This window comes from Taeniopygia guttata, chromosome 23, assembly GCF_048771995.1.
Source record: "Taeniopygia guttata chromosome 23, bTaeGut7.mat, whole genome shotgun sequence".
In the NCBI taxonomy this organism is placed as follows: domain Eukaryota; kingdom Metazoa; phylum Chordata; class Aves; order Passeriformes; family Estrildidae; genus Taeniopygia; species Taeniopygia guttata.
The window spans coordinates 2,852,232-2,874,200 of record NC_133048.1 but is presented as its reverse complement, the minus strand read 5'-3'; the positions used below and the strand labels follow the sequence as shown (position 1 = coordinate 2,874,200).

Below are 21,969 nucleotides of genomic sequence, written 5' to 3'. Positions count from 1 at the left end.
GACCTCAAACCTCTGTGGAAATGGGTTCCATTTGTCAGCCAGGAGCTGGCCCCTGGCTGTGCCCTTCCCTCAGGGCTGGTGGCTTTGTCCTGGGCTCAACTGGGACCTGCTCTCAGCGCATCTTTGTCCTTCTTTTCTCCACCCCCATCTTCCCTGCACAGATTTTCCTCTGGCCTTTCTCCCTCAGCAGCCTGCACAGACAGTGACTGTTGCTAAGGAGCTCTCACCAAATTTTCATCCTTCTCTGGCATCAATCCGGCTCCTGGGCAGCGCTGCCAGTCCCAGCTCGGCCCATCCCACCTGCAATTCCCAAACCCTCGGTGTGTCCTGCAGCAGCCAGCACCGGAGCACGGGGATGGGAGGGTGCCAAAACCACGGCAGGGAGTGTATTTTTAGGAGAGCTCTGCACCTCGTCTCTGGCTGCTGCTCTTTCCAGCAGCGCGCGTGTGAGTTTGCAGCTCAGCAGCGCCCGGGAAAGAGGGAATGGGGCAGCTTGTCCCACCCTGTGGGAGCTGGGGACGTGCCAGGGCTGCTGCCTGGAAGGGCAACAACTCAAAAGCTCAAGAGAGAGCTCCAAGAATAGCCTGGTGATCCCTCCAAGCTCCTGCTTCTCCAGGGGCCACCCCGAAGGAAGCTGAGGTGTTTCCCAGCAGGGAGCTGCAAAGGCCCTGGGGAAAGGAAAGTCTGTGAGGCTGAAATGATGCTGAATCCCCAAAGGGTTTGGGATTCCTGGAGCCACCCCACAGCTCAGCAGCACACAGCTGGCTCTGCTCTCCTGGCTGGACCTCGGTGCAGGTGGGGTGGTGTTGGATTGGTCTCATGGACCACATGGAGGTCCCCGAGGCTGTCGTCTCATCTGTAGGGATGGTTTTTTTTTAGCTGGAGCACAGGGATTTGGGTAAAACCCTGTTGTGTGACCCTGTTCCAGGTGGGATCCTTCATCCCTTGCCCCTTTTCCTGGCTCTTGGGTTTGGTCTCTGGGATGCACCCGCTGCTCTCCAGGGGCTCCTGGGGGTCTGCTGGTGGCGGTGGAAATTTTAACCTGAGCTGAATGTGCGGCTGCTCCCGCCAGCACTCCGGGGAGAGCCGAGCCTTAATTAACACCCGCAATCATTCCGTTAATCAGTGATGGCACGGAGCAGGGTCCCACCACACCTCCGTCCTCTCCTGCCTGCTCCATCCTCTGCAGCTCCCAAGGGTGGCCACACCACAGAGCGAGCAGGAGCTGCCGGTGCCCGGTGCTGCCCCATCGCTCCCCGCAGCGGGATCTCCCTCCTCCGTTCCCGCATCTCCCGCTCCCACCGGCGGCGGCGGCGGCCGGCAGCGCTCGGTCCCGAAGAGGTTAAAGCGTGTCCCGGTGGACTGAAAGCCCGGAGCTTCATGGGATGCCATATAAAGCTCGTTCCGCCAGACCGGCCCCGGCTCCGGGAGCTCCCGGGACGCGCACGGAGCGGAGCCGCCGGTGCCGCCGGTACCGCCGCTGCCATGGAGCCGCCGGGGCGGCCCTGGGATGAAGCCAAAGCTTTCTACGACAACCTCGCCCCCAAGAAGAAGCCCAAATCGGTGAGAGCCCCCCAGCGCAGCGCTCCCTGCCGTGGGGACCCCCCAATCCGGGCGCGACCCCCGCCCCGCCTGCCCCATCTCCCGCCCCGGTGCCCCGGGGCTCTCCAGGTGTCCCATCTCCTGCAGGTTCTCCTGGGTGCCCCATGGAGCCCCCCGGGTGGCTGTGGGTGCCCCATCTCCTCCGGGATCTCTGGGGTGCCTTCTGTTGTGCCCCATTTCCTCCAGGTGTTTTGGGGTCCCCCTGAATCTCTCCATGTTCTCCATCTCCTCCAGGCTCTGTGGGGTCTCTCCATGTTCTCCATCTCCTCCAGGCTCTGTGGGGTCTCTCCATGTTCTCCATCTCCTCCAGGCTCTGTGGGTCTCCCGTGGTGTCTCTGGTGTTTCTCTGACCCCCCCTGCCTCCATCCAGGTCCTTGGGCTCTCTCCAGGTGTTCCCACTCCTCCATGGCATCCCTTGGTTGCTGGGGTCTCTCCGGACCCCCCAATCTCCTGCGGGTCCCTGTGGTGCTCCTGGCTGTCCTTGCAGAGTGGCTCAGTGCCCCGTGAGCCGCCTGTGCCCGGTGCCAAGGCGGGAGGCCCTGGCAGGGACAGGAGGGGTGGCACTGCCAGAGCCGGGGGACAGTCAGGGGGTGCCACAGGGGTGCAGCCGCCCCTCTCCTGCTCCGGGAGATCAGCGTTATCTCTCTGCGTTATCTCTCAGGGCTGAGCCTGCTGGCTTTAAACCCCTGGGAGCGCGGCTGTGCCCTGGAATGGCAGGGCTGGCAGGGCTGGGGGCTGTGCCCGCCTGCCCCTGCAGCCTCTGAGCCCCCCAGGCACAGCCACAGCCGCCCTCGGAGCCGTGGGACCCCCAAAACCTGGGGTCTGGCAGAGGCGCTGGACCTGGTGGCAGCTGGCACCTTGTGGGACAATTTTCATGCTGGCACCTTCTGTGGCAAAGCTCTGTTGTAAATGCAGGTGAACCCAATGGGAGGAAATAACAATATCTGACTCAATTCAGAGGACTGAATGATTTCTTTATTATAACTATGCTAAAATACATTATACTAATAAAAGGAGGATACTAAAACTCCATACTACTTTCTCTAACACAACTCGTGGCCCTCTCTCTGTCCAGCCCCAGGTGGGTTGGATTGGCCACCAGGCTCAAACAATCCTCACCAGAATCCAACCAAGCATCACCCCAGATAAACAATTCTCCAAACACATTCCACATGGGAAAAACAAGGAGCAGAAATAGAAATTGTTTTCTCTTTCATTTCTCTCTGAAAAATCCTGAGAGGGAGAGAAGTGTGCTTGCCACAAAGCTCTGTGCGTGACCTCTCCACGAGGGGACAAATCCAGACCCTCACTTGGGGCAGCCCTGGGGACCAGACTGCCACCCCCGGTGCCTGTGCCCTTGCCAGAGGGGAGGGACGGCCAGGCCTGGTGGCAGGATGCAGCTACCTCGTGCTTTGCCCATGGATGGCATCCTGGGCACCTCCTCTTCCTCAGCTCACTGACCAGTAACTACAAAACTGGGGAAACTGAGGCACGGGGCAGCCGTGTGCTTTGCAAACAGAGATCCAGGCACTCACATCCCGAGGCTGGGCTGTGCCACCGCGCCCTGTGGGGCTGGGGACGGTGCCAGGTGCTGTGCCCCTCTTCTGGGGCAGGCTGGGGGCCCTGTGCCAGGCAGCTGGCAGCCCCTGATGGACGGCAGGGCGCTTTTCTGCAGTATAAATAATGTTCTTGGAATACTCCAAACCACCCTGAACTTTAATTTGATCCCGAGCAGGGGGCTGGTGGTGCCCGGGGCTCCTTCAGAAAATGGGGTTTGGTGTTGTCTGTCTGTCTGTCTGTCTGTCCTCCTGGCCCAACAGGAGCAGGAGAGGGCAGTGGGAGCTGCGAGGGAGAAAAGGTGATTTTGGGAAGCCATTCCTGCCTGGGGAATGGGTTCATGGGGCATCCCTGCTTTGCAGTGGTCGCTGCTCCTGCCAGGGAGGTCAGCAATGAGACCTGTCACCCTTCAGCAATGCTGGAAATGTCCCCAGCCTCTCTGGTGACACTGAGTAGGCCCAGTGGGAGCTGGTTTTTGGCTGCCTCCCTTCCTCTGGGCACCCTTTGGGACCCACTCATCTCACCCCTGTGGGATTTTTGGGATGCTGAAGTGGGGACACCGCTTGACCCTGGGGCAAACCCTTCTTCTTCCCTTTCCGTGACCAAAATCTTCTGAATATTGAATTAATCACAAGAGTTTGGTCTTCTGCAGCATCCAGGGAAGTGCCCAGAATTCCTGCAGGGTTTTAGGATGGAGTTGGGTCCAGCCTCAGGCAGCTCAAAAGGATCAAGGGGTGCAGAATGGGGGTCTTTTTGCACTCCTGAGGTGGGGTTTGGACGTTGTGGACCTCCTGGAGCTGTGCCAGAGGCTGATGTTCCTCTTCAGAGGGCTGTGGTGTCGGGACACGTCCCTGACTGTCCCTTCTGTTTGGCTGACCCCAGGGATGGGCCCAGGGTTGGGGTGGGACCTTCCCCACCCTGTTCACACTCAAACCCATCGTTAATCTCTCACTCGAGGTCCAGGAGGGGGCTGGGTCTGACCTTCCCATGGGAAGGAAGAGGGGCTCACCATGAACCCCCAGGCAGCAAATTCAGTTGGGTTTGGCTGAGCAGAGCCTGGACTTGTGTTGGATGAGCTTTCACTGACCTTGGCTGACCTTGGATGGTGCTCTGAGGGGAAAACAGAGTTTGTGATTCAGCCCAAACCCTCCAGGGCTGAGGCAGCCCGAGCAGGAGGCTGTGGGACCAAATCCATCCCAGGACTGGGAGTGGGATCCCTCCCATGCACACATTTCCTCTTACAAAAGGAGAATGTTTGCCTTGAAACATCTCAATTTCTGGGGAAAAGTGGGGCTGGGTGGGTTGTTAGCAGCACTCAGATGGAGGATTTGAGGTGCTGTGGTTCCTGAGGCTTTTTAAAGCTCATTTTTGAGCGTTGTAATGACCATCTGCAGCACTAATGGGGACGGAGAGGCATCCAAACAACCTTGAGGAGGGAACGCTTCCAAATGAAACCTCCACTTCAAAGAAATGTCAAAATGCAGATCCCTCCTTGCAGTGCAGAATCGCCTCGTTTTCCAAATGTCAGCATTTCCCAGGGAACAGCAGGGCTGTTCCAGCCCAGCCGGAGCTGGGAGCTGCCTTAGCACCCGGCGGAGACTTTTCCTGCCCCGAGTGCTCCACGAGGTGCAAAATCTTCCTTGGCAGGATCCGGCAGCTCCCGTTCCCAGAGGCTCCTGCCCGCGGGCACCCGGGGCTCCAGCAGCCCACGCTGGGGCAGAGGCAGGCCTGGAGCTCAGGGTTATTTTTATTGCTGTGTTTATTGCCTCTTAAATGAACCTCCCCGAGGGCTGGTGCCCTTTCAGAGGCGGGGAAGGGACCTTGAGCAGCCGGGGCTGTTGGGCAAGGTGTGGAAGATGGAAATTCCCTCTGGGCACCCAGCTTGGCTTGTGGCCCCAAACATCCTTCTCACCCCCTTGAACACGCCTCAGTGCTGTTCCAGCCGGGCTGCTGACCTGTTTTCTCTGCTGGGAATCTCCCTCCAGGGCTGACCCCGCTCCAGGATCAGGGAGCAAACACCTGCACGATTTCCTGCACGCCCAGCGCTGCAGGGACTCGGGAGCAGGATGGAGCAGCAGGACTCCAGCTAATGGCCGGATGTCCCAAGAGCTTTCAGAGTTATTAATATTTTCAGCTGATAAATGGCCCATGACACCAGAGTTATTAATTAATGAGCTGAAGTGCCAAAGGCTTGGCCTGTGACCAGTTAATAGCTGACACTCCTCGGGGACCTGGCTGTGGTTCACTTGGAGCGGTGCTGGTGTCCTGGATCAGGTCCTGCCTGTCCTGGGGGTTGTTCCCCCGCTTTCCTAAAAGAGCCACTTCCAAAGGGGATCTGATTCCCCTGAAAATGCTGTGGGAAAGGGATCCCTGTGCCTGCAGTGATCGTCCCAGCCTGAGCTAATCTGAGTCTTGTCCTAATCACCCGCTGTTTAATCGCTTTGCTGGGGATTTGGGGGATTTTGGGGACGGATGCAGCCTCTGGAGAGGTGCCTGGGATGGATCTGCTGTGGGGCTGGTGCTGGGAATGGCGTGGAGGCTCCCACTGACTCATTCCTGGGTGGGGCTGGGGGCAGAGAGAGCCCCAGGGTGAGCCCAGCCCTGCGGGGAGCGGATGCCAGTGTGGATGGGGCACCTGGGCCTTGCCAGGCTGCTGCTCCAGGAAAGTTCAGCCCCGGGCAGGGTGGGAGCTTGAACTTTGGAGCACCTGGGTGTGCGTGAGCAGCTGGAGGAGGCACCCTCCACCCTGGGCAAATGGCATTGCCAGAGGATTACTCATGGATAACATGGCACAGAGGATCCTGGAAGTCACAGAGGAGCAGGGGCTGAGGTGTTCCTGCTCACAGCCAGCATTTCTCACAGCCCCCAAGCCCTGTCCTGCTCGCTGGACTCCTCTGCAGGGGACAGGACTCCCTGTGCCGCTGTCCCTCTGTAGGATTTGCTGTCCTGGCAGCCAGGACTTCTCACTGGCCATCGGTAATTAACTTATTTTTGTGCTTGCAAGTGAGTGATGGGGATTAACACCCTCCCTGCCCTGCAAGGGCAGAGATGGAGGACGCTGGGGGTCAAGATGGGCTTGACTTTCCCGCTGTCCCCTCTGTCCCTGCCAAGTCCCTCTGGAGGCGCCTCGTTGGTTCCAGCTGGAGGTTTTGGGTTTGGATTTTGGATGGAGCCCTCGAACTTCAGTACTAATGACTCATAAATCGCTGCTTGCACCACCTGTTTGTCATGTTTCCACCCACCAGAGCTGGATCAGGGTTTGGAGGAGCTGAGCTGGGCTGTTCAGCACATCTGGACGGCATCACGGGATGCACATCTGGCTCAGCCGCAGAGAGCAGCTCCTTCCTGCCTGGGGGGGTGGGAAAAGCCACACAAATTCCTTCTGCATGGGCTCCTCCTGGGGTCTGCACGGCTTCTGGGAGCCTGTTTGCAGCGGGAGGGCTCGGCAGCGGGAGCTGGGGTGTCCCAGATGTGTGGGGATGGAGCAGCAGGGCTTCATCAGGAGTGTTTTGTTGATGGGAAGGGGCTGGGAGCACACCTGGGGCTGGCCAGATTTGTGGATTTTGGTGACCAGGAGTGTTTTGTTGATGGGAAGGGGCCGGGAGCACACCTGGGGCTGGCCAGATTTGTGGATTTTGGTGACCAGGAGTGTTTTGTTGATGGGAAGGGGCCGGGAGCACACCTGGGGCTGGCCAGATTTGTGGATTTTGGTCACCAGGAGTGTTTTGTTGATGGGAAGGGGCTGGGAGCACACCTGGGGCTGGCCAGATTTGTGGATTTTGGTGACCAGGAGTGTTTTGCTGGGTGGGAAGAGGGTCAGGGCCACATCTAGGGGGGCTGGCTGACACCCACCCCCTCTCCCCGGGGTGCTGCAGGCTCTGGAGGCAGTGAATGCTCAGCTCCTTTCAGAGCCTCACGCACCTCATGGCCTTAAATGCCAGGAGATGCCACCCAGGGCTGCCACCCTGATTTGTCCCTGTGCCCACAGCCCAAGCCTGAGAACGCCATCACCATCGCCGTGTCCTCGCGGGCGCTGTTCCGCATGGAGGAGGAGCAGAAGATCTACACGGAGCAGGGCGTGGAGGCCTACGTCAAATATCAGCTGGACCACGAGAACGAGCCCTTCCTCCCCGGGGCCGCCTTCCCCTTCGTCAAGGTGAGCGGCCACAGTGCCCCAGAAATTTTGGGGAGAGGACAGAGCTCATGTGGGGATGGACACGAGCCACGGAGCAAACACAGGGCAGACAAACCTCCCAGCGAGTGATGTGATGCTTCCAGGGCTGGATTTTCCATCTTAAGCCCAAGAATTGAAGAATTCACCTCCTTGGATCACATTTAAAGTTTTTCCTTTAGGGAATTGTCTCTCTTTTTTTTTTTTTTTTTTTTTTTTTAATTATGATTATTATTACAATTTATTTATTCTTGTAAATTGGCTGAGTTTAGCCTTGCTCCCGAGTCGGCCAATTTCTAATCCTGACGTGTTGAAATGAGACATTTCAAAGTTGAAAAATATTTTCTAACCCCTGTAGCAGTTAGTGCAGTTTTGGGTGCTGGAGCCCGTTCCCAGTAAATAGATTAATCAGCTCTGTGGGGCAAGACTTGTTTCTGATTGCTTAAAAAACCCTTTTCTGTAACTTGGAGCTAATTTATCCTCATTTAATAACTCCAAACCTTTTGTGTTTGAAAACAGAAGAGTAGCTAGGTGGAATTTTTCCCCCCCTAAAATGAATCTGTTTTTTCCCAGCTGATGTCAGCTTGGCTCGGGGTATAGTTGAGGTGGGGATTTTGGTGACCAGGAGTGTTTTGTTGATGGGAAGGGGCTGGGAGCACACCTGGGGCTGGCCAGATTTGTGGATTTTGGTCACCAGGAGTGTTTTGTTGATGGGAAGGGGCTGGGAGCACACCTGGGGCTGGCCAGATTTGTGGATTTTGGTGACCAGGAGTGTTTTGTTGATGGGAAGGGGCTGGGAGCACACCTGGGGCTGGCCAGATTTGTGGATTTTGGTGACCAGGAGTGTTTTGCTGGGTGGGAAGAGGGTCAGGGCCACATCTAGGGGGGCTGGCTGACACCCACCCCCTCTCCCCGGGGTGCTGCAGGCTCTGGAGGCAGTGAATGCTCAGCTCCGTGAGCTCTACCCCGACAGCGAGGAGCTCTTCGACATCGTCCTCATGACCAACAACCACGCCCAGGTTGGGGTTCGCTTGATCAACAGCATCAACCACTACGGTGAGATGGGGACAAAGCTGTCCTTGGTGGCTTTTGGGCGGCGTCTTTGCTTGGCACCAAGAAAAGGAGATGTTTTCTCCCGTTTTTCCCTCTTCTCCTGGATTTTCTGGGTGCTGAGCAGAATTTGGCTGGTGGGGAGGAGCTCTGGTTGCTGGCCCTGCTGCTGGGCAGCAGAACCAAAATTAACCCCAGGCCTTCCAGCACCAAGGCTGGGTTTGGGGGGCAGTCAGGCTCACCCCAGGGTCCCTCCTGCCCCCAGATCTGTTCATCGAGAGGTTCTGCATGACGGGAGGGAACAGCCCCATCTGTTACCTCAAGGCCTATCACACCAACCTCTACCTCTCCTCCGACGCCGAGAAAGTGAGTGGGGCCATTGAAGAGGGTGAGTCTGGGGTCCAGCTCGGGGGGGGCAGCGGGGGGAGCCCGGAGGCCTCAGGGGGTTGATCCCAGGAAGGATAACTCCAATATCCCTGTCCCTAAACGTGCACTTAACATTTGCCTCGCCCCACGCCTCTGACGCTCCAAAGAGCTCCAGTTTCCATAGAAATGAGCCTTTCCTCCAGCTCCACAGCTCTCCCGAGGCAAAGGCGGTGTTTTTCCTCCTTAATTCTCGTCTGCAAAGGGTGATTTGTCATCTGGGGGTTTGTTTTTGCCGTGGAAGCTCTCGGGGGGCCAAGCTGTGTGTGCTCCCGGGCGCGTTTCCTCGGGGCGTTCTGCTCCCAGCCCGTTTTTGCTCTGCTCCTCGGCGGCTGAGGCACGCGGACGGATCCTTGGATAACTGCCACCTCTTGTCTCATCCTCAGGGATTGCTGCAGCCACCATCTTCAGCCCCAGCAGGGACCTGGAGGTGTCGGAGAAGCAGCTGCGGGTGGCGTTCGACGGGGACGCCGTGCTCTTCTCGGATGAGTCGGAGCAGATCGTGAAGGCTCACGGCCTGGACATGTTCTTCGAGCACGAAAAGGCTCACGAGAACAAGCCCCTGGCACAGGTAGAGCTGGGCTGAGGGCAGGAAAAGGCTCTGGGAGGGAGGCAGCCCTCGTGGGATGCTCCCAGCTCTGGGATCAAACCAGAGCGAGGTGCGAGGTGGGGTAGTGTCACCGTAGGACGCGTGAAAGCACGACACTGCTATTGCAAGGTGAAAAAGAGAGTTTATTTTCAAACTCCAGCATTTATACTTTTCCAAAGGCTGTTGCAAGGTGAAAAAGAGAGTTTATTTTCAAACTCCAGCATTTGTACTTTTCCAAAGGTGACAGTGGATTGGAGGGTGAAGGTGACACCTCTCCAATGACATTGGACAAACCACCAGTACATCAAATTTCTCTGCCTCTATGGAGGAATGCAAAACAATGGGTTGTTTACAGAAAGTTGTGTGAGAAAGTTCTCTAACAGAATATAAACTCATAAGGCTTTAGAAAATCTTAAGAATCAGGGTGACAGGGTAGGGCAGCAGCTGCTGGCCCAGGGGACGGCTTTGGGCTCATTTTCGGGGGGCTCATAGTGTGAAGGGGTGGTGAGAGGTAAGTCTGACGGGAAGGTTTTTTCAGGGCCCCCTGAAGGGCTTCCTGGAGGCGCTGGGGAAGCTGCAGAAGAAGTTCTACTCCAAGGGGCTGAGGCTGGAGTGTCCCATCCGCACGTACCTGGTGACGGCGCGGAGCGCGGCCAGCTCGGGGGCCCGCGCCCTAAAAACTCTGCGCAGCTGGGGCCTGGAGACGGACGAGGCTCTGTTCCTGGCCGGGGCACCCAAGGGACCTCTGCTGAGGAAGATCCGGCCCCACATCTTCTTCGACGACCAGATGTTCCACGTGGAGGGAGCGCAGGAGATGGGCGCCGTGGCCGCCCACGTCCCCTACGGCGTGGCCCAGAGGCACAAGCGGCCGGCGCAGGAGAAGCAGCAAACCCCAAACAGCAAATAGCGGGGTTGGGGATGGGGATGGGGATCCCCAAAACCCCCAGCAGGGATTTCATCCCGTGGGCCGCGCTCCCTGCGCTGTTTGGTCTGGGATTGGGGGTTGTGGAGAGGGGGAAGATGTCCTTGGTGCCTCTGCTCTGTGGGGTCTGGTGGCATCGCTGCTGTTCCTCGTGGGGCTGGGGGCTCCTCTGTGCCAGGAGATGTTTTCCTGCTTTATCCAGGCACAAAACCCCTCGAGGATGGGTCTGCCTCTGTGTGGAATCTTTGTGCCAGGAAGGTTTAACCTATTTATTTAAAACCCCCGGTGATTCCCAAAGCCGCCTGGCTTTCCCAAGCAGATGGTGAACTGGAAAATTGGGAGCACTCAAAAACCTTCCAAGCAGCTTTGAAACAAAAGTTTGTCTCTTTTAACTGGAATTAAACCATGAAATTGTTCCTTCCCAGCCACAGCTGCTGCTCCCCAACCAGAAAATACTCAATATCTGTCTTTTCACCAAGATTTTGCCAGCTTAAATTTGGAAAAATACAAACAAATACTTAACATACTAAAAAAAAAAAAAAAAATCCTGTTTCCTGCTTGGAGCTTTGGGCTGGTGTATTGTTGGCCCAGGTTTTTATATTTGGGTTTCACACTTGCATGATTTAACACTTAAAACTAATAATCTCTGTGAACATCCAAAGCCCAGCTTGTCCAAGGGCTGCAGACACATGCCCAGGGCTTGAATTAAGTTAAAAGCAGGCCTTGATATATTAGGGACATCATTTGAAGTCCATTTAGGTAAATCTGCAGAGAATTTCAGCCTGGGGATTTCAATTAAAGGATTTTTTTTCTCCCTTTCTAGGCTGAGCCCATATGAGTCGATAATCTTTTTCTCCTCAGCTTCTTAAAACCTCTGTGGTGTTTCCTGAAATAGACACCTCTGTTAGCGATGCTGTGAGAGAACCAAATCTCTGATTAAAAAACAGGATGGGAAATCAATGGGAGAGAAACTGGTGTGAAAATCACACTGACATTTCTGCTCAAAGCCCTGTCCCAAAGGAGACACTCGGGAGGAAAATTCAAAGATTATTTCTTCCTTGTGGGTTTTTCTTTTCTTTTTTTTTCTTTTTTTATTTTTTTTTTTACATGACATCCCACAGCTGAGCAGGAAGGCTGCTCAATATTTTCAGGCAGTTTTCTACAAATTCCATGGGCTGAAATTTTCCAAGCTGTGTGTCTGGCTCTTTCCAGGGATGTTTCAGCTCAAACAGTGAAGCTGGAGCTGGAGTTATCACCCTTTTTTTGAGGAATATGTAAATAACCAAGCTGGTGATGCCTTCAGTGGCTCGGGAGACTTTTCTCATTGCACTAAATCCTACTCTAGCAGTGAAAAGCAAATTGCACTTTTTCCCCCCCAAAAAAATTCTTTGGCAGACTGTCACATCTGGGTGACAAACACCTCGGAGGAAGGTCTAAAATCCAAACAAACAAACGAAAAATCTTGGGAGAAACGAGTTTCTGAGTGTCACATCCACCAGCACTCTGGTTTATAGAAAGGTCTTGTCTTTTTTTAATGTGAACCCAAGATTTTGGGATCTGAACTGGATCTTGGAGACCTTTTTGGCAGCTGGGAGGGGGAGCACAGCCAGTAAACATTTCCAAGGTGTTTCCTGAAGATGGTGGAAGCCCAGCCAAGCCTGGCTTGTGCAGGGGAGAGGATGTTGCAGGAGGAATGGAATTGTCAGGCAGCCCTGGGGAACAGGGCAGGGTGCCAGTGGGACTGGGCACACGGGGATGTGTCCGTGGGATGATCCAGAGGTGATGCTGGTGATGGCAGGAGGAGAGGGATGCCCAGGGAGGTTTTGGTTTTGGGGCAGAACCCTGGATTTGAGCAGATTCCTGCTGCCTCTCCAGGCCCTGAGGTGCACAGGGTGCAAGCTGGGGACGGGGTTTGAGTGACCCTTCTTTGGGTCCTCCTGCTGCCAGGGCAGCTTGGGGGCTCCCTGGGAGGTGTGGGGCTCAGGAAATGGAGCCCCAGGTGAGCCAGACCTCCCCAAATCCTTCCCGAGCAGGGAGGATTTTCCATTCCCACCATGGCTGCCCCTTTTGCTTTTCTCCACGTGGCTTCCTCTGTTTTTGTTTGGTTTTTTTGTGGTTTTTTTTTTCCCTCCTCCATCAGTACAACTGGAAGACAAGGACTTGCTGCTGGTGTACTTCCCTCACGTCCCCTGGGCTGGGGGGTGTCCCTGGGATCATCCCCTGGGACTGGCACTTCTCCCCAGGGTCCTGCTGTCCCTGGCTGCCATCTGGACTTTTCCTGCTGTGTGTTGTTGCTGTGGATTTCACTTCATTGTCCTCCGGTGGTTTTTTGGTTTTTTTGCCATGTTAATGGGATCCCTGGGGGTGTTTTTCCCTAATAAACCGTGTTGGTCCCAGCCCGGCTCCCTCTGTTCTCACAGGGAGGATTTGGCTGCCTGGTGCAGGCTCTGAGCTCCCTGCTTGGGACCTCCCAGGTTTTATGGTGATGGGGTGGGCGTGACAAGAAGGAAAAGGGGGTTTTGGGGTTTAAGGGGATTCGGAAAATGTGATTAAAGCTCCTCCTTTGGGCCTGGAGACCTGTGGGATGCCAGGGGTGGGATGTGCTGCGGTGCAACCGCCTCCCTCTGCTTCGTGAGCGGCTTTTGTGGGGCTGGTGGTGGAGCCCTGGATAAAAATACAGCTTGGCAGGAGACTTTTGTCAACTTGATCTTCTCCCAGCCAACAGGTGGGAGGCAGCACGAGCTCGGCAGAGGAGATTTATGGCTCCATCCACTGCAGCAGCGCCGGCTCCTCCCCGCCAGGGCAACAGATGGACTGAGGGGAAGCAACAAATTCTCCATCCACCACCAAATATAGCCAAGGAATGTCCGCAGGCCCCAGGGCAGCATCCCTGCTATGGGTGTTCATCTAAGGGGTGGATGGCCCTCAGCAGAGCTTCCCCCAGCCCGTCCCCAGTCCTGCTGTGCTCTTCCACCAGATGCTTGGAGGGAGATAAAAAAAGGAAAAAAAATTTTAAAAAAATCCAATTCCAGCACAGATTCCAGCCTGAGATGCACCAGGGAAAGTCCAGGTGTGTCCATACAGCCCTGGGAGGTCGGGATGACCACAGCAAAGCCAAAAGCTGCGAGGACAAGCCCAAGCCCTTGGTTGTGAGATGCTGAGATCAGGGAGGGACGGGGCAGCTTTGTGCAGGTGCATTTGGGATGCCTGGCTCGGCTTTGCTGCGAGCCTGAGGTTTTGATTTTGTCTTCCAAGCTTTTCCCTCGATCAGGCACGGCAGGGCTGTGCAGGGAGCGTGCTTTGAAATAAAGCCCGTGGAGGAGGAGGAGGAGGAGGAGGAGGAGGAGGCAGAGCTGGTGGGAATTATGCTGCCACTCAGCAGTTGTCAGCACAGATGTTCCCGAGGTAATCACCGCCCTGAATAGCAGAGGCTGCTTTGCTGCTTTGCATGATGAATCCAGCATTTAACCCCAAGAACTTGTGGGGTGTCCTGAGAGAGCGGGACAGCCCTGCTGAGCGTGGCAGGCAGGCTGGGCAGAGCGTGGGCTCTGCTCTCCTGGGCCTTTGTGTGCCCCTGGGGAGTGGTGGCATGTCCCTGCCTCAGTTTCCCCATCGCCGTGGCAGAATTATGGAATCCCAGATTGGTTTGGGTTGGAAGGGACCTTAAAACCCATCCAGTGCCACTGCCTGCCATGGGCAGGGACACCTTCTGCTGTCCCAGAGTGCTCCAAGCCCCATCCAGCCCGGCCTTGAATGGTGAATCCAAAACCCAGGAGTGCTCTGAAGTGCAGCAAAACCCCTGCAGGTGCTGCTGTGTGGGGACCACACAAATCCAGGTCTGTCCTGTGGCCCAGGGGGGGACTCCTCTGCAGCACGTTCAGTTTTACATCCTCCCTGGAGGGGGAAACAGGCACCAACAACCCCAGCAGGAACCTGCAGCCATCCCAGGGGGATAAAATGTCAGGGCAGGGGACCTGGTGACAGGGTGACAGAAACACCCGGGGCTGGAAGGACAGATAAGGGGACCTGGCGGCAGGAGAACAAGCAAAGGGCACTTGCTATCAGCACCGGCGGGGCCGTGCCAGGATTTCAGCAGCCCGACCATCTCATCCCTTCAACACCGCTATTTTTGGCTGTGGCTGCTGACACCTCTGTCACCAGTGCCTAAAATGGTCCCTGCTGAGCACACCCAGGGCCAGCCAGCGCTGCGGGGCCACCAACGAAGCCGTGACTCAATGGGGCGGGTGTGGAGCTGCTCACGGCCCCGCTGGACGGAGCGTCCTGCTGCCAAGAGCCAGATCCGTGCTGGGCCAGCTCCGTGCTGGGTCAGCTCCTCGGGACATGCTCCAGGGGCTTCATCTTCAGAGCCTGGCCCCTCACCAGGAGGGGTCAGGGGGTACCTGCACCCACCTTCCTCCTCGCCAGAGCTGGTGGGCATTGCCCAGCCCTCGGTGTGTGGCACCGAGTGGTTTGTTCCAAATCAATCTCACAAGCCCCGGCTGGGAATTGTTGCTGTCCCTCGTGTTGGTGCTGCTGGTGGGGATGGATCGATGGAGATCCCCACGCTGGTGGGAGTAACCCTTTGGCTGCTGGGCTGGAGCTACAGGTGAGGTGGGAAAGGTCTTGGGCCCGCAGAGCAAACCCAGCCTGCTCCCTGCTTGGAGATCGTCAGAATTTGTGGCATTAATGATTCCAAAATTGCAAAAAGTCTCTGTCTGTCAGCCCCGCTGCCAAAGCAGAAGCCATAATTGGTCTGTGCTGGTTTCAAGGGTGTTTATTCTGTTTATCTCTAACATGTTCTGCTGCCCTGCCGCAGCTCTGTCCTGCAGGGCAGCGTGTGGGGCTCTGCCCTCAGTGGGATGGTACAAACATTAAATACCACAAACTACCTGTGCTGGATTTACAATAACGTGCCAATATCTGTCACCTACGTTGGACAGTGTGTCCCCAGCCTGAACCAACAGAAAAATGCCAACACCACAGTGACACATGGAGGGCATGAAGAAGGAGAAAAAGGACAAGGCACACCCAATTTCCTCCATCTTGTCCCCTCTGAACCCCTTATCTAGAATCCTAAAATTTTACTTTTGCACCCGTGCCACACTTAATTATTACTGATATCAAACACTCAGAGGTTGTAATTCATCCTGTGAGGTTGAAAACTCTTTTCCATGGCCAGAGATCACAGACAGTGTCTCTGGGGGCTCTGTCCAGGGGGGTTCTGACCCCTGCCAGGGTCCCAGACCTGCCAGGGCAGCCAGAGGGAAGCCCTGGATACCCACAGGAGATCCCCTTTTATAAAAACCAGCCTCCTTTTCCCAGCTCTGCCCAGCGACGGGGGCGGAGATGTCCCTGTCCTGGCGCTTTCCCATTCCTGCAGCCAAGGCTCCGTTCCCGGGGCTGCGCTCCAAAGCTCTGCTGGCAGCGCTGTGCCGGATGGGGCTGTGCCATAATCCCCCTGGGAGGGGAGCAGAGCAGAAAAGGGGGTCTCAGGACCTTTTGGGGCTGCAAGAGAGCCGGAGAGGGACTTTGGACAAGGGCATGAAGTGAGAGGATGAGGGAGAATGGGTTTAAACTGAAGAAATACAGATTTAGATTGGGTATTGGGAAGAAATCCTTCCCTCTGAGGGTGGTGAGGCCCTGGCACCGGTTGCCCAGAGAAGCTGTGGATGCCAGGGAGGATAAATGAGAGAAAATCTGCTCCGATTGCGCTGTGAGGGAAGCTCTGCTTCCCCAACCTGTGCTGACTTGTGGTGGGAATTGGAGCAGGAGTGGACATTGTCCGTGCTGGAATTCAGGTCCATCCTGATGGGGATGCCTTTGCCCCAGGGGACGGGGGAACACTGGGGGTGGGATGGGGACGGGGACAGCTCTGGTGCTGAGCAGGTGCCACGAGAGGGCGAGGAGGGCTGTGAGTGCTGCCAGAGGTGACCTGGTGGCCGATGTCCCCCTCCTCAGTGCCCTAATGGCATCACCGCCTTCCCCGGTGCCACCTGGTGCTCCTTCCCTTCAGGTGAGTCTTTGGGAGGTGTGAATGAGCATCTCTGCCCACCCCAGCCCACCCCCCTGCAGGGTCTGACCTCCACGGGGAGGGGCAGCTGCTTGGAGCCCCCTCAAGCCGTGCATGGAGAGATTTTCCTCAGTGCCAATTCTGGTGTGTCCTTAAGTGCCACCTCGTGCAATTTGTGCCAGGGGGGCTGTGATGGCAGGGGTGGGGTGATGGGGGCTTGTCCTGCTGGCTGCACAAACAGGCCTCCTCCAGGTGCGCCTGGGAATCATTAGGAGCTCTCCACGAGTGTGGGAACTGGAAGAGAAAGCTGGAGAGAGGCCTTCTTTCATCTCCCCACTCCCTCCTCCCCCTGTGTCTGCCAAGCCTGGCTTCCTTTTGAATCCTTTAGCTTGTGCCAAGCGAGGGAAAAGAGGAGGGGGGAAGAAAGAGAAAAAAAAGGGGGGGGAAACCAACAAAAAAAAAAAAAAGCAACAACCACAGGAATGTGTCCAGGGATCTGGCTTCATTCAGGCTGCCAAGCCCTGAATACCCCGGCTCCACTCGGGGAGCTGGAGGGAGGGCGGCCGTGGCAGCAGTGGGAAAAAAACAGGGAAGTGGTGGGAGTGTCACCAAAATGAGTGACAAAGGCCACCAGGGCGGGGGACACGTCCCCTGCCGTGGTACCAGGGGTTTGGGAGCAGCCAGAAGCCCCAGGCTGGGAGCGCAGCTGCCACATCTGGGTGAATCCCGGCCGTGTTCCCTGCCGGGATGGGGACACAGTGCCAGCCCGCCCACATTCCATGGGGCACCATGGTGCCCGTGTGCCAGGCCTGTCCCTCCCGACAGAGCCAGCAGGGCTGCTGGCAGGGAGGGCGCCACGGGAGTCTGGGAGCCTTTTTTCCCAGCACATCAGGAGAAGGATGGTTTTTGACTCGCTGCCGACTTTATTCCCAGCAAATTAATAATTTCCTCTTGTGGCAGCAGCGTTGGCCTGTGTGTGCGTGCTGGTGGCTCCCAGTGCCCTCCCAGCCGCCTCTCCGTGCTCCCGGAGTGTCGGAATCTGAGGTATTGATGATTCCCAGATTGTAGAAAGTCTCTGTCTTTCTGCCCCGCTGCCAAAGCAGAAGCCATAATTGGTCTGTGCTGTTTCAAGGTTGTTTATTCTGTTTATCTCTAACATGTTCTGCTGCCCTGCCGCAGGTCTGTCCTGCAGGGCAGCGTGTGGGGCTCTGCCCTCAGTGGGATGGTACAAACATTAAATACCACAAACTACCTGTGCTGGATTTACAATAACGTGCCAATATCTGTCACCTACGTTGGACAGTGTGTCCCCAGCCTGAACCAACAGAAAAATGCCAACACCACAGTGAAACATGGAGGGCATGAAGAAGGAGAAAAAGGACAAGGCACACCCAATTTCCTCATCTTGTCCCCTTTGGACCCCTAATCTAGAATCCTAAAATTTTACTTTTGCACCCGTGTCACACTTAATTATTACTGATATCAAACACTCAGAGCTGGTAATTCATCCTGTAAGATTGAAAACTCTTTTCCAAGGGCAGAGATCACAGCCAGTGTCTCTGGGGGCTCTGTCCAGGGGGGTTCTGACCCCTGCCAGGGCAGCCAGAGGGAAGCTCTGCATTCCCACACCGGAGGGTTCTCACCGCGCCTCCCTCCATCCTCCTCCTCAGCTGGGCTCCATCCAGCTGTGCGGAGCTGTCAGATCCAGCCCAGCTGTGCATCCCGGCGGAGCAGGGGCCCGGCTGGAGGTGATGATGCGAGTGCCGGAGGTGCTGGGGAAGCGCCTTGGGTGGCGGCGAGGGATGCACAGCCCCGGGAAGGAGCTCTGGCAGCGCTCAGGGAAACGGGAAAAGCAGCGAGGGAACCGCCGGCACACGCCGGACTCTGTCCCGGAGACACGGGGCAGCTGTGGGACACTCAGAGCCGGATGGGAGCGCAGTAAACCGGGCATGGGATTTGTCACCCGAGTCCTTGCAGAGCTCCGAGAGGCGCTCGCTGCCCCTCCCCGTGTGCCGTGCGCTCCGAGCATCCCCTTTGCGCGCTCCGTCCGTCCCGGGGCTGTCCGTGGGTCCGGCCGTGGCACTGCCACCTCTCCCGTGGGCGGGCACGCAGCCTGGCACTGCCTATCGGCAGATCTGCTGGGAACGCCAGCCGTTCCTCGGGCAGCGATTGTGTTTTGTTCCTTATTTATATCCCCGGGGTGGTGCCACAGGTGGGCGATTGTTCCAGCCGACAGCCTGGAAGGCGAAGGAACAAGATTGAGTTTCCTGCTATTCAATTAGAGAAAGTGAGCGTTCAGCAGCAGCTGCTGGCTGCTGGCAGGAGCCGAACCCCAGAAAAGGCAGGAAAAGCTGCCTGATGCCACGGGCACCGCGGGTTCTGAAGCACCTCTGCCTGTCACTGCTCTTCCCCGAGTTTGTTTTCTTTTTTAGGAGGAGATTTCCTGATCAAAGCAGCTCCACGGAGCAGAAGTTGGATGAGGAGGAGCTGGGGGAGCTGAGCCTGGAGAAAAGGGGGCTCAGGGGGGACCTCCTGGCTCTGCACAACTCCCTGACAGGAGGGGACAGCCAGGTGGGGCCCAGGCTCTGCTCCCAGGGAACAGGATGAGGGGAAACAGCATCAAATTGTGCTTTTGGATAATAGGAAAAAAAATCTTCACTGAAATGCTGGTCAGGCACTGGAATGAGCTGCCCAGGGCAGTGGAGGAATCACCATCCCTGGAAGTGTTAAAAACCACGGGGATGTGGGACAGGGTTTGCTGGAGAGCACGGCGGTGCTGGGTTAATGGTTAGACTCGATTTTAAGGGTCTCTCCCTACTTTAATGAATCTGTGGGAAGCGCCAGCATGGAAAACAGCAGCGTGTGGTGGTGGGAGACACTTTAAGAGGGGAGAAGCTGTGCCAGGAGGCAAAGGCAGGAGCTCCAAGTGCCGGGGGGAGCAGCTTCCCCCCTCCCCAGGCCAGTCTGAACGCTGCAGCTTCGCCTCTGCCCTGAACTCTGCGTGATCCCTGACCCTGGGGCCTCTGTGGCGGAGGGCTGGTGGCTTTGGAAGCCCTCTAGATGTGCACTTCCCCTGCTCCGTGCTGGAAGGGCCAGGGGATGATCCCTTCCCCTGCTGACTGGGAGCCTCCTTGTCCCTGTTTCCCCAGCCACGTCTGCACTCCCTGCCGGAGGCCAAGGGAGGAAGGAGTGTGTGCTCCTGGGAGCTCCACACTGGGAGCAAACCTCTCTCCCTCCTCTCCTCTCCTCACTGCCTGGCTCCCCTCTGAGGCATCCGTGGCCTTGTGGAAATCCCTGCAGCACCCAGGGTGCAGCGAGGGCTTCAGGGTCTCCATGTGCCATCCAAGGCACATCCATGTGTCTCCCCAGCACAGCGACAACCTCACTGGTGGCTGTTGGAATCTGAGGTATTGATGATTCCCAGATTGTAAAAAGTCTCTGTCTTTCAGCCCCGCTGCCAAAGCAGAAGCCATAATTGGTCTGTGCTGTTTCAAGGTTGTTTATTCTGTTTATCTCTAACATGTTCTGCTGCCCTGCCGCAGCTCTGTCCTGCAGGGCAGCGTGTGGGGCTCTGCCCTCAGTGGGATGGTACAAACATTAAATACCACAAACTACCTGTGCTGGATTGACAATAACGTGCCAATATCTGTCACCTACGTTGGACAGTGTGTCCCCAGCCTAAACCAACAGAAAAATGCCAACACCACAGTGAAACATGGAGGGCATGAAGAAGGAGAAAAAGGACAAGGCACACCCAATTTCCTCCATCTTGTCCCCTTTGGACCCCTCATCTAGAAACCTAAAATTTTACTTTTGCACCCGTGCCACACTTAATTATTACTTATATCAAACACTCAGAGGTTGTAATTCATCCTGTGAGATTGAAAACTCTTTTCCATGGACAGAGATCACAGCCAGTGTCTCTGGGGGCTCTGTCCATGGGGGTTCCTGACCCCTGCCAGGGTCCCAGGGCAGCCAGAGGGAAGCTCTGGATTCCCACAAGGGTGATTACGAGACAATAAAAAGCAAAGAGTTCTGGATGTCCGGATGCTCTGGCACGAACATGTCACACCGGGGGAGGTGACACTGCAGCCGGGAGGTGACACCGGGGCCAGCCCAGGCAGCCAGCAGCGATCAGCCCCTGGTGGGAGCTCTCCGTGGGAGCTGCAGAGGCTTTTTGGAAGTGGCAGAGGGGTTGGAGTGAGCAAGGCTCGGTGCCTCTGTGGCTTCCAGGGGCTGGGAGGGCTCGGGGGTGATGTCTGCGAATGTTGAAGCACTTGTGTCGCCAAGCAGCACAGGCACATGCTGGCACTGCCCCTGCGGTGCCATCTGGCCAGCAGCAGCGCAGTAGAACCGGGGCTGCGCGCAGGAGAACATTTTACAACAGAAAGCAATTAACAGAATAAAGCCCTTTTTAAAATCCAGTAATTAAAAACAGTCCCTCCCCCTTGTTTTCCTTTTAAGCTGAAAGTTGCTGTTTACTCATTTGCTTTACAAAGTGTGCCTTGTTGTGGCTTCAGAAGAAATGAAAGTTTGAAGTGGTTAGAGAAGAAAGGCTTTGGGGCTGGTGCGTTCCAGGCAGGGCGGAGGGGCAGGGGCTCTCCAGCCCGGCTTGTTTGTGTTTGTTCTTGTCTACTCACAAGATCGCTAAATACACATTTAACAAGTGGTGAAACTGTCTCCCAGCCCGATCTCTCCCAGGGTTCATGAGAAGAGGGCTGGCACATTAGCATGGCTGGGGGAAGGGGAGGGGGAGGACAGGCCTTTTGAAGGGTTGGTGTTTTGGGGCTGAGCAGGGAAGGGCCAAGTCCCAAACAAAGGCATTGTGTTCCCCGGAGCCCTGGGGACCGGCCCCGGGGGAAGGCCAGGACCTTGTCTCGCCAGCCAAGGGTTTTCCCATCCCAGCTCCTCGTTTCCAAGCAGGGGTGCAGCCCTAAGGCCATCCAAGGCTTTCCAGTGGGCAGAGGTGGGAGCTGGCACTTCCAGGGCTGGCCCATCCATCCCTGAGAGCGAGAGCCACGGAACCCAGGGCTGCAGTGGTCATGGGGACCATCCTGTGCCACAGCAGCTCACCTTGTCCCCACCACCCTCCCCTTGTCCCCACCACCCTCCCCTTGTCCCCACCACTCTCACCTTGTCCCCACCATCCTCACCTTGTCCCCACCACCCTCATCTCATCCCTATCACCCTCACCTCGTCCCCACCACCCTCACCTCGTCCCCACCACCCTCACCTCGTCCCCACCACCCTCACTTCGTCCCCACCACCCTCACCTTGTCCCCACCATCCTCACCTTGTCCCCACCACCCTCACCTCGTCCCCACCACCCTCACCTTCTCCCCACCAGTCTCACCTTGTCCCCACCACCCTCACCTTGTCCCCATCACCCTCCCCTTGTCCCCACCACCCTCTCTGGGTACAAAATACCAGAGGAGCAGTCCAGTGTCCAGTGGCAAGGAGCCTTCAGTCCTCTCTGTGTGGCCACAGGGGAGCCCTGATCTCAGGGGGTTCCTGGGCACGCAGTGACCCCATCTGTGGGCAGGTTTGGTGAAATATCAATTATCACTCGTTGTGGCTTCTCTGCAAAGCAAGTGCCCAGTGCAGCTGCATCATTACGGGTGGGGAAACTGAGGCATGTCAAGGGC

General features: G+C 56.5%; 1 protein-coding gene across 1 annotated transcript; it reads left to right on the top strand.

The window, feature by feature from the left end:
• The first annotated feature begins 1,113 nt into the window (after positions 1–1,113).
• NT5C1A (5'-nucleotidase, cytosolic IA) lies at positions 1,114–10,767 on the top strand. Its single transcript, XM_030290546.4, has 6 exons — positions 1,114–1,563; positions 7,148–7,315; positions 8,257–8,386; positions 8,646–8,768; positions 9,190–9,374; positions 9,931–10,767. Exons 1-6 carry the CDS (start codon positions 1,129–1,131, stop codon positions 10,297–10,299), a joined length of 1,410 nt encoding a protein of 469 aa, XP_030146406.4. The 5' UTR covers positions 1,114–1,128; the 3' UTR covers positions 10,300–10,767.
• The last annotated feature ends 11,202 nt before the right edge of the window (positions 10,768–21,969 follow it).